Consider the following 13,661-nt stretch of genomic DNA (forward strand, 5'->3'; position numbering starts at 1 on the left):
TTATACTATGCGGTACAATCAAGAATACTCTACATTCGCTGTCAGATTGCTGACACAAAATTTGTGCGAGCCATCTCGTACAGGACGCCCAAAATAATCAGTGCTTCGTCCTTCCCGTCGCTGCTGCTATAGAAATATATCGATGCAGTTGCTACCGTTAACCCACGCAGACACGGACTCATATAGTGTCACCGATCAAGGTCCGAATTGTTTCCCGTGTAAATCTCTAGCTTTAATTAAAACAGCTTGATGTTAAAATACAGCGTTAACTCTCGAACGCAGTATAGGGATTTTGATGGACTTTTCAGCTGGCCTGGAACACCTTTGTTTCCCTTTGTGTTGCAACTATACTCTGCGCATCAGTCTTTCATAACACAACGGCAACAGCTTTGCGTCAGCCTTCTCGCTGAACGCTTCCCCAAGCGGTAAATTATGAGCCTCTGCCAGCAAACGGAAGTAGAGAGTACGCGTAGACGTGGGAGTAGAAAAAAGAAACAATAGAAAGCCTAGCGTGATTGCACTGGCAGTGTCTAGCGTTGCGCGCGTATTGCGCATGCTTTTCATTGAATGATAAGCAATATTCATAAAATGACAATGCGAAAAAATTCAGAAAACCAGCTGAATTCTTAATGCACTTTGGAGAATGGCGATGTAATTTCGGCGAAAAGATGTTCCTGCTTTGCCAATTGGCACATCTCCGCTTTAATATGACGCATGTATATTTGCGTGCATTCTCAGCACTTTATTAGTGGTTATGAATTCAGCATATTTCATTAAGTCTCACTTCAGTCTTTAAGTGAGGATGCAAGTCTTTGACCAGCTAATTTAGGTATTTGTTCCATTTCCTGCGTGAGCTTTTACAGAAGAGCTGTTATAGTCGGGCTATGGCCGTCCACAGCCATTTCGTTCGCAGCATAGCCAAGCCGGGAGACGGGTCCAGCGCATAGCGAGAGGAAAAGCATTGGAAAAGCCAAGCATAGCCGAGAGTGAAAGCCTATCACAACAGAGTTGGGAAACGGAAGCGAGGGTGAGGGTAAGTAGGAATAAAGGTGAGGGTGAGTAGGGGTAAAGCATAGTAAAGCAACAGAGTGTGCAGGCAAGGAATGAGTGAGGCGAGGGTGAGGCGGAGGAAGTTTTATGTTTCACGCATCTCCTCCACAAGGCTTGATATGCAAAAACTTGGCTCTTCATTGACATCTCGGGCATTTTTTTTCTGAAGCTCTTTATTGCCGTGGGTGGGTGTTGCTTGCTAATTTTAGCAGTCATCACGTACCGCTTGCGGAATCCCTCGAATCCTGTATTGGAATTCAAGGAGCATCTATACGAACTTGAAACGACTGGCATCCAACCGTTGCGCCGCCGTTCTTCACCTTGTATTCGACTGTGATCGTCGTCGGTGCCCGCTGAAATAGACGGCGAAAACTGAGATATATAACACACGTGGGGCGGTAATTACGAAAGTTCTGTTTCGTAAGTGCGTTTCCCCATGAGTTAGCCGGCTTCGCTAATAATATGTCCCGCATCGTGATTGGCTGAAATATTTTCTAACGAAAATATGTCATAAGAGGTTTTTTTATGAATACGGGCCCAGAAGCCTCTTTCAGTTCACTTTACTTTGATAGTCGTTTTCTCCCATTCGCTACCCCATCTCCCCTATACATATTTGTTGAACGTAAGGGCTAAGGATCACACGTTTAAGGCTAAAAGAAATTTCTCCTCCAAAAGCCAAATACTCAGGGTTGAACAATGCTGATAATGAACCGGCGCTAATTTTGTTCTTGGTCTCTTCTGTTTTTCGAGCCGCGAACACATACCTATGCATATACCGAAAAGGCAGCACTGGAGAGCGAACATGGCGAGCAGTTGCATAAAATATGTGCGCCCCTCAGCTATACCATGCGCTGTCCAGCTATTTCATGATATTTACAAGTTCGTTGAAGTGTCCTTGCTCTAAAGCACTTGTGCTTTTCATGATAGGAGAAGCACATGGTTGTTAACCTTCATCCCTTACTTAAAAGTAAAACCAACAGTACGGTCTTGAGTAGCTCGCGCGCGATCTACGGGAGACGTCCGACGATATGCTTTCAGCAGTTAATAAAATGTCTGGTTCTGCACTTACACCAATAACGAACTGTATCATAGGGTCCAACCGTGCGCTGGTTGACTCCCTCCTTTCCGCCGCGGGAACCGGACACTCGTTGTTCCACAACTGTCCGAGGAACTTCTCCTCATTGCTGGTTCCCCCGCAAAGCCTGTAGACGCTGTATTACGGGAACACACGTGATTCTTTCTGTGGTACTTCATGTTCTTACATCTGACGTTCCAGTGAAACATTCTCGCATGGAGTTCACATTCTGCAGAATTGACGAAATCAGCTGAGCTGTTTAAGATTCTCGTTGGTTGCGCATGTGCGTGTTTGTCGTTATTTTTGAACTTGGTAATAAATCTAGGCATCAATAAATTTGCAACCAACTGAATTATGACGGAATGAAGGCAGATATAAAGACGTATTAAAAGAAAACTGAATTATGCAGCGACTGAATTGAGATACGTCACAAACTCAACTGCCATTTACAGTTACTTGGTTCAACCAGGCAATAATGAGAAAAAGACACTGCAGCCACGCTGCTGCAGCCGCAAGGCGTTAGACAGTAAACGAAAAAGGTCGAATTATTCAAAATCATATGTAAGAAGCCATCATGTTTAAAAAAAAACTGAAAATCTTAGCTACAGGAACAAGTCCATTGTCTTCTAGATTGAGACTAGGTTGTGTAAAAAGGTACCTTCTTCGTAGAGTTTGCCGTAATATTTTTGCCTTTGAGTTGCAAATTGAGGACATATATCTAACATGCATATTACTGTGAACGGCTCCTGGCATTTTACATAATCTGGCTTTTCTTCCTCTCTAAATAAAAAGGCGTCTGTGAGGTAACCATTTCCACTTGTTACCAAAGTGGGTAAATGAGGCGTAATGTTTAGCACGCCTTTACGTCGACGCGATGAAAGAAAGCGCGAACTACAACGTACCACGCCCCTCCCCTCGGTGGGCAGGAAACTTTTCTGCCGTTCTGTTTGATGACGGTCACTTCCAGTTTCGGCTCGTCCGCAAGTTCTTCGGTCACCGTGAGAGTAAAGTTGACTGTCATCGTTCTCCCGATCGTGGCATCCTCGACAGTCACGTCGCTCAGCCTAAACTTTTGCTCACCTGCAAAACATTTCAACAGGCAAGCAATGCACTTTTCGTAGGCCATTATCCAGTGACAGCAGCTTCGCGTGTCACATGTGACTGCGAGTAACAAGAATAAGCTAAGGCAGAACAGAATTCCCTGTCCCTGATCCCTGTCACTAAGTCCTCCTGACTAGCAGCGCTCTCGAGCGCTGTTATTCTTCATGACAAAAGGAATAATAACTGCGCCTTCTCGTTACGAATAATCATAGTGATTTACATATTTTTGTTTTAGTTTATCTTCAACAAACACCACTGGGGCGGACAACGGACATGGAAGGGAACAAAGACAAGCGCTGTTCCCTTTTGGTCCCATCTTTGTCCACTGTCCGCTCCTGAACTGTTTCTTGAGGATGGATTATCAACTATCCCAATCTCAAACATTGCTTTAATATTTTTCAAAAGTTAAACTCAAAGGAATCGGTAAGACTAACTTACTTACTTGAACATGCTGTAAGCGTGGGAGTTTGCAGTGAAGCACCATGTAGTGGTGAGCTCGCCGCCACAAGAAACAACAGTGCGAAGAGCATCTCCGAGCAGCTTTTTTTGGACCTTCCGTGAACGTGGGGATAAACTTACCTGCGGAACCGTTGTTTACAACCGCCCTTATATGCAGTGCGCTAGCTACCTGCAGACGACGTTACAAAAGAAAGGGGTGACTAAGCGACATGTCACCAAAGACTAAGGTAGTGGATTTATGATTGAATTTATCTTCGCTGAACTGTCGAGCGGCTGGAGTCAATGTGACAGCGAGTCTGCGGGGTGTTTTTTCTGCAGCACCAACGTTGAGGATATTTTGTCCAGCGCTGTTGGTCATTTGCGAATATGTTGCGTGGCAGGTCGAGTACTGCATCAAAGGTTCGGGCAAACGCTCATGAAGTGTAAAACGGTCGATGCTGACACGCAAGAACAATTACTGACAATGAGATTAGAATTTTTGTACACACATAATACGTGATAACATAAGCTTCTAATGCACAAGACCTATAGACTGCTCGAATGCAAATAAAGCTTACTAATGTTCCACACAAAGCGTCTAGATGTGGAGTAAGAGACTCTGTTGATCGTTGGCTGACTCAAACCGACTGCTGCGATGTGCTCTGCGTAACAGCTCTGGTCATCTTGATGTGTGGTCGAGCTCCTTTAATGAATGGTGAATAAGTGTACCAGTCGCCAATAAAGCTACACTCAAAGAGAGGAACCTGTTCAAAGTTAGGCGCATGGACTTTCTTTTCCTGCATATCTTCTTGCATTTCTGAGAACTAGATAACGCTGGCGCATTAAAGATATTCATTTGCGCATTACTGCATGTAAACGCTTCTCTATTGACTAGGAAAAGGGTAAAAGCTTATATTAGTATTATGGCTAAAGCTGCTAAGAAGGGAAGGCACAGGGGGCCGGAAGAGAGGAAGGGACAGGGGCATATCTGCTTGTGCTCGTTGTACGCGACTCTCCCCCCCCCCCCACTAGTCTGCATCTGTGATCTCTGGTGGAGATGATTACGTAATAATACTGCATATTATAATCACCATCACTTTTGTTAAGGTTAAACCACAAAAAGATGTACATAGCCGGATATATATCCTCCAAATCTTGGAAACTCTATTACGCCGACCAACCAGCTTAACGACCTCCTCTCCTACGACATGAACAAGATCACACGCCGTGAATGCTGCCCCATAACGTGTCGTTAAGATGCATCACGTGCCTTCATTAGATGCACAGCGTACGTCATGGTTTTCCAACTGCGCATGGATTTCCAAGCATCTTGAACTCTTGGGGGTGCCCAAACTACGATACGATTATGTAACACGTCATAGTGATGAACAACGGTTTTATTTTGACGCCTGGTATTCTTTAACATCCATTCAAACTACACACGCCTTTGTTTGATTTCGCCCTCATTTCAGTGCAGCCTTTGTCACCGGGAATCGAACCCGTCGATTCATGGCTATTAGCGCAACGCCACAGCCGCTGAGCTACCACGGCAGGCACCAATATATGTATATTTCATATCCAAGTGCTCTATTGTCGTAAAATCAAACAGCGGAAACTTCCATCCCTAGACTAAGCCCAAAGCTGCCGTGAACGCCTACGCCCGTTCAACTTCGCCCGCATACAGTAAACATTTCACGCCAGTCATTTATCATCATTTCCACTACCCGCAGTGCACCGTCGCCGACTTCTTCAAAAGGTAACGTAACAAAGGTAACAATTTTTCGCTGACTTGAAGATTGAATTCCAGCTTCTCTCGCTCATACCGGGAACCCGCGCTTCGAGTGCAGGACAAATATTTAGTTGTTGCAGATCTCTTATTTTTATTTGCTTATTTTAACACAGTGTCGGCCCGCAAAAGCTCATTGGTGGCATCTAATGTATTCAATTCACGTCCGGTACCCGTCGTAGTGGGCAGGGGCGTAGCCAGAAGGGGGAATGGTTGGGGGCTTTGAAACCCTCCACGAAAAATTTTCAAATTTGCTTGCGTATATATACGCGCACACATACAAACGCACGCACGAACATACATAAAGTATGGTTGAACCTCCCCCCCCCCCCCCGAAAAATATTTCTGGTTACGCCACTGGTCGTGAGTTATTGGATGTAGAATTCTGCAGTTCAGCAATATCTCAAGCATACATAGATGACCTAGTTCTTGTTGACACATATGTAGAGTGCTAACTCAAAACCGTGCCACACACTCTAAAACACGAGAGGAAGAGCGTCGTCGGGTCTTACGCTGTGTTTAGGGCTGTTTTATCTTGTCAATAAGAGCAGCAATACGAGCTAGTTCGTTGTACATCTTCCTGGGTAATTTTCTCCTTTTATGCATGCCTAGAACAATGCTTATTGCAGTCACGAAATGAACCTCAATGAACATGCGCCATTTATTTGGCACTCTGCTTTTTTTTGTTCCGCAGAACTGTCCGTTGCTCTCGTACCAAAGGTGAAGCTACCTCGTCAGCTTACTGGCTGAAGTAGCGGTTGCGACTGCTTGCTTCACAGAAAAGATAAATAAAGCATTGAATTGAAATGAATTCAGTTCGTGGATGAAAAGCTTGGAACTGAATTAATACGGTAAACTACAAAAGAACAGTGTTTTGCGCCTATCATAAAGAACCTGTGTTCCGCAAAATTATCCTGAATCCCTTGTTGAGGGCATTTTCAAAGCGCTTTGATTGATTTGTAGTGTTGCACATTATCGCAAGCGCAGCTCATGAGCAACCTTTTGCGGCTCATAAGCCACATATTTTGCCTAATGCAAAATGTAAATGTGAAGCAACATTAGCTTGGAAATGTAATAATACTATAATATTTGCTGGGGTTTCACGTGCCAAAACCACGATATGATTATGACGCCCGCCGTAGTGGCGGACTCCGGATTAATGTTGGCCACCTGGGGTTCTTCAATGTGCGCCTAAATGTAGGCACACGGATGCTTGCATTTTGCCCCCGGTTCGCACATGTCGAATATGTCGTAAGATAATACGTACGCTTGTTTAGCCCGCTCGGAATTAGACAAAAAAAAACCATTCAGTGAGGTTTATTCCGTTACAGAGTTATGAAGAAATGTTCATCGAGGTTTTCCTTACCTCAAAACACAATGCGAAATCTGCGTCATCATTAAAAGGGGTGTCTAAGTTCTACAGTGACATCACTAGACGTTAGCCTATGATTCAGGGTTAGACAAGGCAATCAGCCAGCATTGTCAGTGTGTACTTTGTTATAAGAGCAAGTTCTTTCATCTCCTGCAGACATTTCCTTCAAGGAAGTCGCTGAATTTCACCTTCTGGGGGAGCAACAACGTATGTCTGACCACATCACCTGTCGCATAAAACGGAGTTACTGGTGCAGCAGTATCTCAGATAACTTTGGATATTTGCAAGCAAATCAGTGACCTACTAGTGAACTTTTCACACTCGACGCACGCTTTCTTTTCAACGCACTCCATGTATAGTTTCCTGGAACCCAAAGTGTATGGGCTACGAATCTGGAGGGTTAACTGCAGGATTCCGACAGATGGTAAGGTTACACATGCGTTAGTTGTCTTACAGGCTCCCCACCTTTCGCACACATCAAGATTGCGAATCATAAGTTCAGATGAAGGGTTTTGAGAAAATAACTTTATTTCTTTGTTTTAAAGACTGTGCACCTACTCGTTCTTAAAAAAAGGAAACAAATTTATTTCAGTTCTGATTAGAGTTGTGCAAAATACGAATGCTGAGCTCAAATTTATGGCACCAAGATTGGTGCTTCAGGTTGTTCCATGGGCTTCTAACTGGCGACCCATGCAATGAATTTTGTGTAATAATTGGAAACCATTTGGGTACAAATTGCTAAGCTCGCCTTGAGTTTTTGCTTATTCCTCTGAACTTGTAGATTTCTCTTTCAGTCCTTTGACGCGTTTTCGTTTACCGCGTCTTATTTCGACTTCAAATGACTGACACCCCACGGTTTCGTAACCGTTAGTCACTTTAAACCGGATTGTAATCTTCGTCGGTGGAATCTGAAAGCATGACGAAAAATATAATTACTGATTTCATGTCACCGATTTGATTAGAGACGAAAGCAAGCAAACGACCAGGTTAAAAAATGGTCGCGTCCTTGCGTGCCCTATAGCATAAAAATGTAAATATCAAAAACGAAAGCCCGAGACAGGTTATGAGGCAACTTTTGGCAAAATTGCTTCTCTGCACTTTATTTGGTTTCTTGCGCTAAAAAACATTGTGTTTTACATTTTTGATATCATTTTGCAGCTCACTGACTTGCAGAGCTATGATGCACCTTGTCTGCGTTTCTTCTTGTTATTTAGTTTCACAAACCAAAGTACAGCATTGTGAGAATAACCTTTATGTAACATTGAAGCATGAAATTCTGAATTTTTACTTGCTTGTGCACTTACGTGATTGCAAGTTACTGTTCGTATTGAAATTATGTGGTTCTGTGTGTCAAGACTACGAAAGAGAAACATCGCATAGAGACACGTCGCACATATCTAATTATAACTACATGAACGTTCTTGCTGTTCGTCAGCAGCAAAACACGCTTAGGTTTCGGGGTTTCCTGAGGGAAGCATTCGTACAACACACGTAACACAGTGGACCCTACCCTGATGGATAGAAAACGTAGAACTGTACAAGATTATCTCCTCAGGAATAATGAAATACGTTTGTGCAGTTACGCCTGCAACCATTTGTATCACATTAAAACGTACAACTGCACACGATTATCTCATCACAAATAACGTAATAAAATTGAGCACTTACCCCTATAATCATTTGTATCACAGGAAAGCTAGGAGCTATGCAAGATTATCTGCTCACGAATAACGTAATAGGATTATGGACTTCTGTAATTTATGTTACAGGAACACTAGCAACTACAACAGTGTCTGGTCACGAAAAATGTAATACATTTGTGCACTTATGCCGTAATCATATGTATCACAAGAAAACGTGGAACTGTACGGGATTATCCGCTCACGAATAATTTAAAACATTTGGCACTTACGCCTATAATTACTTATATCACAGGAAAACGTAGAACTGTACAAGGTTATCTGCTCGCGAATAATGCAATGCGTTTGTGCACTTACGCCTGTAATCATATTTATCGCAGGACGCATCGGGAAGTTGATTACTGGTGTCTCCTCGAACGTTGGGACTGGGCACCGGTTCCCCCACATACTCGCTAAGGCCTGTTCCTGTTCGGTGGTTCCTTTACAGAGCTTATATGTGCTGAAAATATAATTGGAGAAAAGTGTGACCAGGTCAAATGACCGGCTACTGGGCGTCACTGATCATGGTTGCAAACGCAATCGTCAGTTTTTAGATCGATGCACTCCGCTTCATTTCTTCCAACACGATTATTAGCAAGCAAATCTACCTGTTGATCAAGACGTCTTGGGGGGCTAGTTGGTTCATACTATGCAGGAAAATTCTGTTGAAGTGTTCCTTCTTTGTGTTATCCTTTCTAGTTTAGCGCAAATTTTCCTGCAAATCTACCTGTACTGTCCTGAACATCGTTAAATCCCACCATACAAACAAATTCTGTTATTACGATAGTTTGAGCCAATCATATAGGATGTAGAAGCAATGTGGGCCAATCAGAACCGACAAGATGTTGCATTCGACAACATGACGACATTCTGCAGCGTTCAGAATAGGGCACCTTGTGGATACAGACGTGGATCCTTAGCAAGAGGGCGGGTACTCGGTGTTCTTACGTTTTCTTTGCATTAGTAATAATCCGAAAATATGGTTAATTTCTGAATACACAGCGCCAGTTATATCGCCAATTCCTTGATTATGTAGGATGCTGAAAATATGTGTAGCAGGAGCAAAACGCGAAAGCAAGATATGTTTTGGCTGGGCGTTTAGTTTTCGCAAAAAGACTTTTCGACGGCCCAGCAACACTTATTGTTTTGTCGCTACCTTGCTCTTGCCCTAACGATGTCCTGTGTTTGCCTTCCGGCGCTTTCACGGCGCTTTGTCAAATGTACTCAACTTCGCTATAGTGAGTCCTCTTGTCAAAGCATTGGTTTCAGTCTGAAGCCTTCACTTGTGTGGCCGCTGATCTAGTGAAATCGACGTGTCCCTGTAAAGTCTTTCTCTGCTTTCAGTGACTGCGGTACCTCGTAGTCGTTATGCTAAACTATTTTCTTCAATTTATACACAAGATCACAGTTGTGCACACTATGTTACAAAATAACAAAAGCCACAAAAATGAGCCATCCAGGGGAATCCGGAATACGCATTAAGACAAAAGAAAAAAACGAGTGACGAATACAGAAAAATTTACGTCAAGCAGTATAAAGAGAAATCCAACTCCAGCGATATAAGATATAGGTATCCTACTTAGGAAAACAAAGAAATAATATGACGCCGAGCTTGCGTAGTCCCAGAGTGCTCGCTAATCACAAAGGCGTTTATTGTTGCGATATAACAGTACTGTAAATGGAAATTGATTGCTACGAAATTGTGTTAAAACTATTGTATAATGTTCCATCCAAACTAATCCTAAGAAGTATGTACGAATACGGGTACATGACTGAACTGTCGCCGCAACAAACTTGAAAGTGCTATCCAATGCATTTGCTTGTCCCAATTAGTAAAAGATTGTAGTCTTGTGCCCTGACCGCAATATTGGAAGTTCAGCTGTTCTGTTGAGAGCAACCACTAGTGTACGTCAAGTTCAAAAGCTGTCTTTATCTGTTTTCTTACTACATGTGATTGTCCCGATTTATGTGATTTTTGGAACTGCAATATATATATATATTTCTCTAAATTCACTTTGAAGTGCTTGCGAGTTGCACAAATCAGCTGCAATGATATTGCTTGAGGCCTTTCCACAACATGTCACACTTTCGCGAATCAGATTCTTACATAAGTAGTGCAGTGTACGAAATCATTTACGATAGATGTGAGAGAATACTGGCTTTTGAAGTGTCATTCAAATATTAATGCAATAAATGCTACTGCTCTACAGTTGATATGTCAAGAGAGTTTCGGAGAGGGAATCATACCAACTGCCGTATCCAAATAAGCAAGGAATTTTGATCCCGCTCTTTCTCCTCAACGTCAGCTTGATTTTTGGTTTGTTTCCTAGTGTTTTTGTCAGTGCTAGCGTGAACCTTGCGGTCATAGTTTGATAAATTGTTGCGTCAGTGATGGTGACGTTGCTAACCCGAAAATATTGCTGTTCTGCAGAAAAGGAAAAAAACAAATATTTGTTACAGAAATAAACATAGAATTATATAGCACAAGCACAATTGACTCATCCGACACAAGAAAAGGGCATGTGCTATTCATTCTTTAAGACACCAGCCATGCATTTCAAATATACTTGTCTGTAGTAGATTTTGGCGTAATCGGTATTGCACGCTAATATTTCTCCTTTAAAAACCCGTACAAAAAAAATTAATGTGGCTTAACAGAAAGAGTTCACAACAAATACGCACCGTATCTTAACACAAAGAAAATACTTTGAAACGCATTGTCACACAGTTCACGTAACATATATGAGCTCTATTGTATGTGAGAATACGCAGAACTTGTAAGAAATCAATCACGTGTAGTTAGCATATTTCCAAGTAGCACGCTAGCATATACAATATACACAATGTTACATCCCACGCGGTGGGAACCTATTTTAGTTCTCCTTAGTTATTGGCTCACCTCGTCAAGACGCACCGCCACAAATTTTACCTAATGCCCTGCGTACAGAAGCACTTAAAAGATTGTCTGCTTTGATTTACGTAAGCGAGGTTCGCCCTCTTAAAGCAGGGCTCTCTAACCTCCAGTATGTTTTGTGGTGAACTTGACACCAAATAACCTGAGCTCATATTAATGCAGTAGAAATTATGTGGACAATCCAGGCGCAGTTTTGTCGTTGTTCTGAGGTTCAGTTTAATGTCCAAGGACGATAAGGTCGCCTCTCGTGTTCTATGTTCTAATGCGAGCGACAGTCTTGAAGAATGTAGCACAAAAATATCTTAAAGTGAGGGCCCATTAACATTTCTAATTATTATTTCAGAAGTTTACTTCCGCAAATTCCTACCTCATATTCTGATTATTCACAAAGGAAATAAAATTTTGGAATTTGATGAGACTGCGGCACCTCATTTGTAGTGCGATGTCATGAATTTGAATGTACTTTACTTGTAATTTGACAAAACTGGCGCAGCAATATGTCCCGAAGCTTGCCTTATGGCTCTGGCTTCTTTCGAATACAGTACAATTCATTTTTCCCATAAGCAGTCTTGTGGGCCCTAGCACACGGAGTCGAAACTTCTGACGTTGCGGTGTGTTGGTACGAGCGGCGTGGCCACCTGCATTATCTTTTCTCACATTGTCTCAGTTACGAAGCGTCTTCTCGTGGCAAAAGAGGTGCTCTCGCTGTTGTCACCAAGGTGTTTTACTGCTACTGCGACGAAACTTTGCTTCCCTAATAAGGTCGCTTCAAGAGGTCCCGCATCGTTTTGCTTGAAACTAGACGTGCCTCATGGTTTCACCGATTCCAAAACAGGCCATGACCAAGGAAGGTATGTTGAGCCACCATCGTATATGTAACCCAGAAGGGACCATCGCTTCAAACTTTATGAACTTCCTTTTGGAGGTATTGCGATGTTCTTTTTTTTGTTTAACCACAAGGGACGGGAACGCTCTTCTGTCAGATATTGCATGTTTAGAGTCAACTCATGAATTTTACAAAGCTTTGTATTTACGTTGAATAGATACATGTGTAGAGATTTATGTATACCCTCTGATGTAAAATGTCTGTAAACGCGATGCAGGTGTCACATAAATAAATTAAAACATAAATATATCATTCGTATATTGCCCGCAGTGTTAGGTTGTTTGCTGTCGAACTTCGTTGACTGCGCGATTTCCTCCCAATGCTGATGCTGTTCACCAAGTTCTGCACTCAGTGATAAATAGACGAAACTGTCGAAGCATAACAGTTGTTCTCACGGTCACTTTGCTGTGCGGCCACAGCAATAAAGTACTAAGTATAAAGTGACTGCCGCTCCATGAAGCTCAAAAGAAAAGCGCACTTACTTGAACACTCTGTAATCTCAGGCGTCTGTGTCCACGCACCGACCAGCACGCAGCACGCGAGCCAGATAAAAAACCATTTAGCATGCATATCTCAAACGCTGACTTGAGGTACTAATGCGGTGCTCTGCCAGGGTACCGGTTATTCAATAAATTTTCGGTGCGTCGTAAAACAGGCAACCCAGGCTATATAGGCATGTTTTTCATAAAGCTATGTATCTAACGGCTAATCTTGGCTCATACTTCTGCCGCATTTACAGTACTGAAAGCGTGATTATAGCTTCAATGGCTTTTGAATAAAAAGGAAGCACAGGCGGCTTTATACCTTTGTATTTATTGCTGACGCAATGTTCTCACACCTGTTCGCTACAATGCTATTTGAACACATTGTTCTCTGTGGATAACACGCTACCACACAACTGACAATGAAAGCTGTTCGCCGTTATAACTTGGAATTAAAACAAATCGGCATCATATTCCATATGTGACGATGACATGGGTAGCCATTGACATCGCCACTTCCCATTATCACCGGGGTACGGCGTGGTGGTATAGTGGTTACAGTGCTCGGCTGCTGACCCGAAGGTGGCGGGCTTGATCCCAGCCACTGCGGTCGCACTTCGACGAAGGCGAAATACCCCAGACCTGTGCACTGTGCGGTGTCAGTGCACGTTAAAGAATACCAGATTGTCGAAATTTCCCAAGCCCTCCACTTCAGATTTCCCAGTTACCATAACTGACCGTATATTTGAAGTCACGAACAGCGGTTCATGAGCGAGGTTTTTGAGAGAGAGACAAATAAACGTTTATTTTTCGAAACAGTGTTCTCAGCGATGCCCGGTATCACCCTAAGGAGTGATGGCTAGTCCAGGAACCCTCTC

At 42.9% G+C, this 13,661-nt stretch overlaps 1 protein-coding gene across 1 annotated transcript; it reads right to left on the minus strand.

Annotated features, from left to right (window-relative positions):
- Positions 1–1,307: 1,307 nt before the first annotated feature.
- Positions 1,308–13,063, minus strand: LOC119403139 (uncharacterized). Its single transcript, XM_049418188.1, has 7 exons — positions 12,784–13,063; positions 10,749–10,926; positions 8,820–8,961; positions 7,688–7,730; positions 3,028–3,205; positions 2,120–2,261; positions 1,308–1,403 (listed from the first exon to the last, which is right to left on the minus strand). The coding sequence occupies exons 1-7, from the start codon at positions 12,869–12,871 to the stop codon at positions 1,308–1,310; spliced, it is 867 nt and encodes a 288-aa protein (XP_049274145.1). The 5' UTR covers positions 12,872–13,063.
- Between the last annotated feature and the right edge of the window lie 598 nt (positions 13,064–13,661).

This window comes from Rhipicephalus sanguineus, chromosome 8 (genome assembly GCF_013339695.2).
Source record: "Rhipicephalus sanguineus isolate Rsan-2018 chromosome 8, BIME_Rsan_1.4, whole genome shotgun sequence".
Lineage (NCBI taxonomy): Eukaryota > Metazoa > Arthropoda > Arachnida > Ixodida > Ixodidae > Rhipicephalus > Rhipicephalus sanguineus.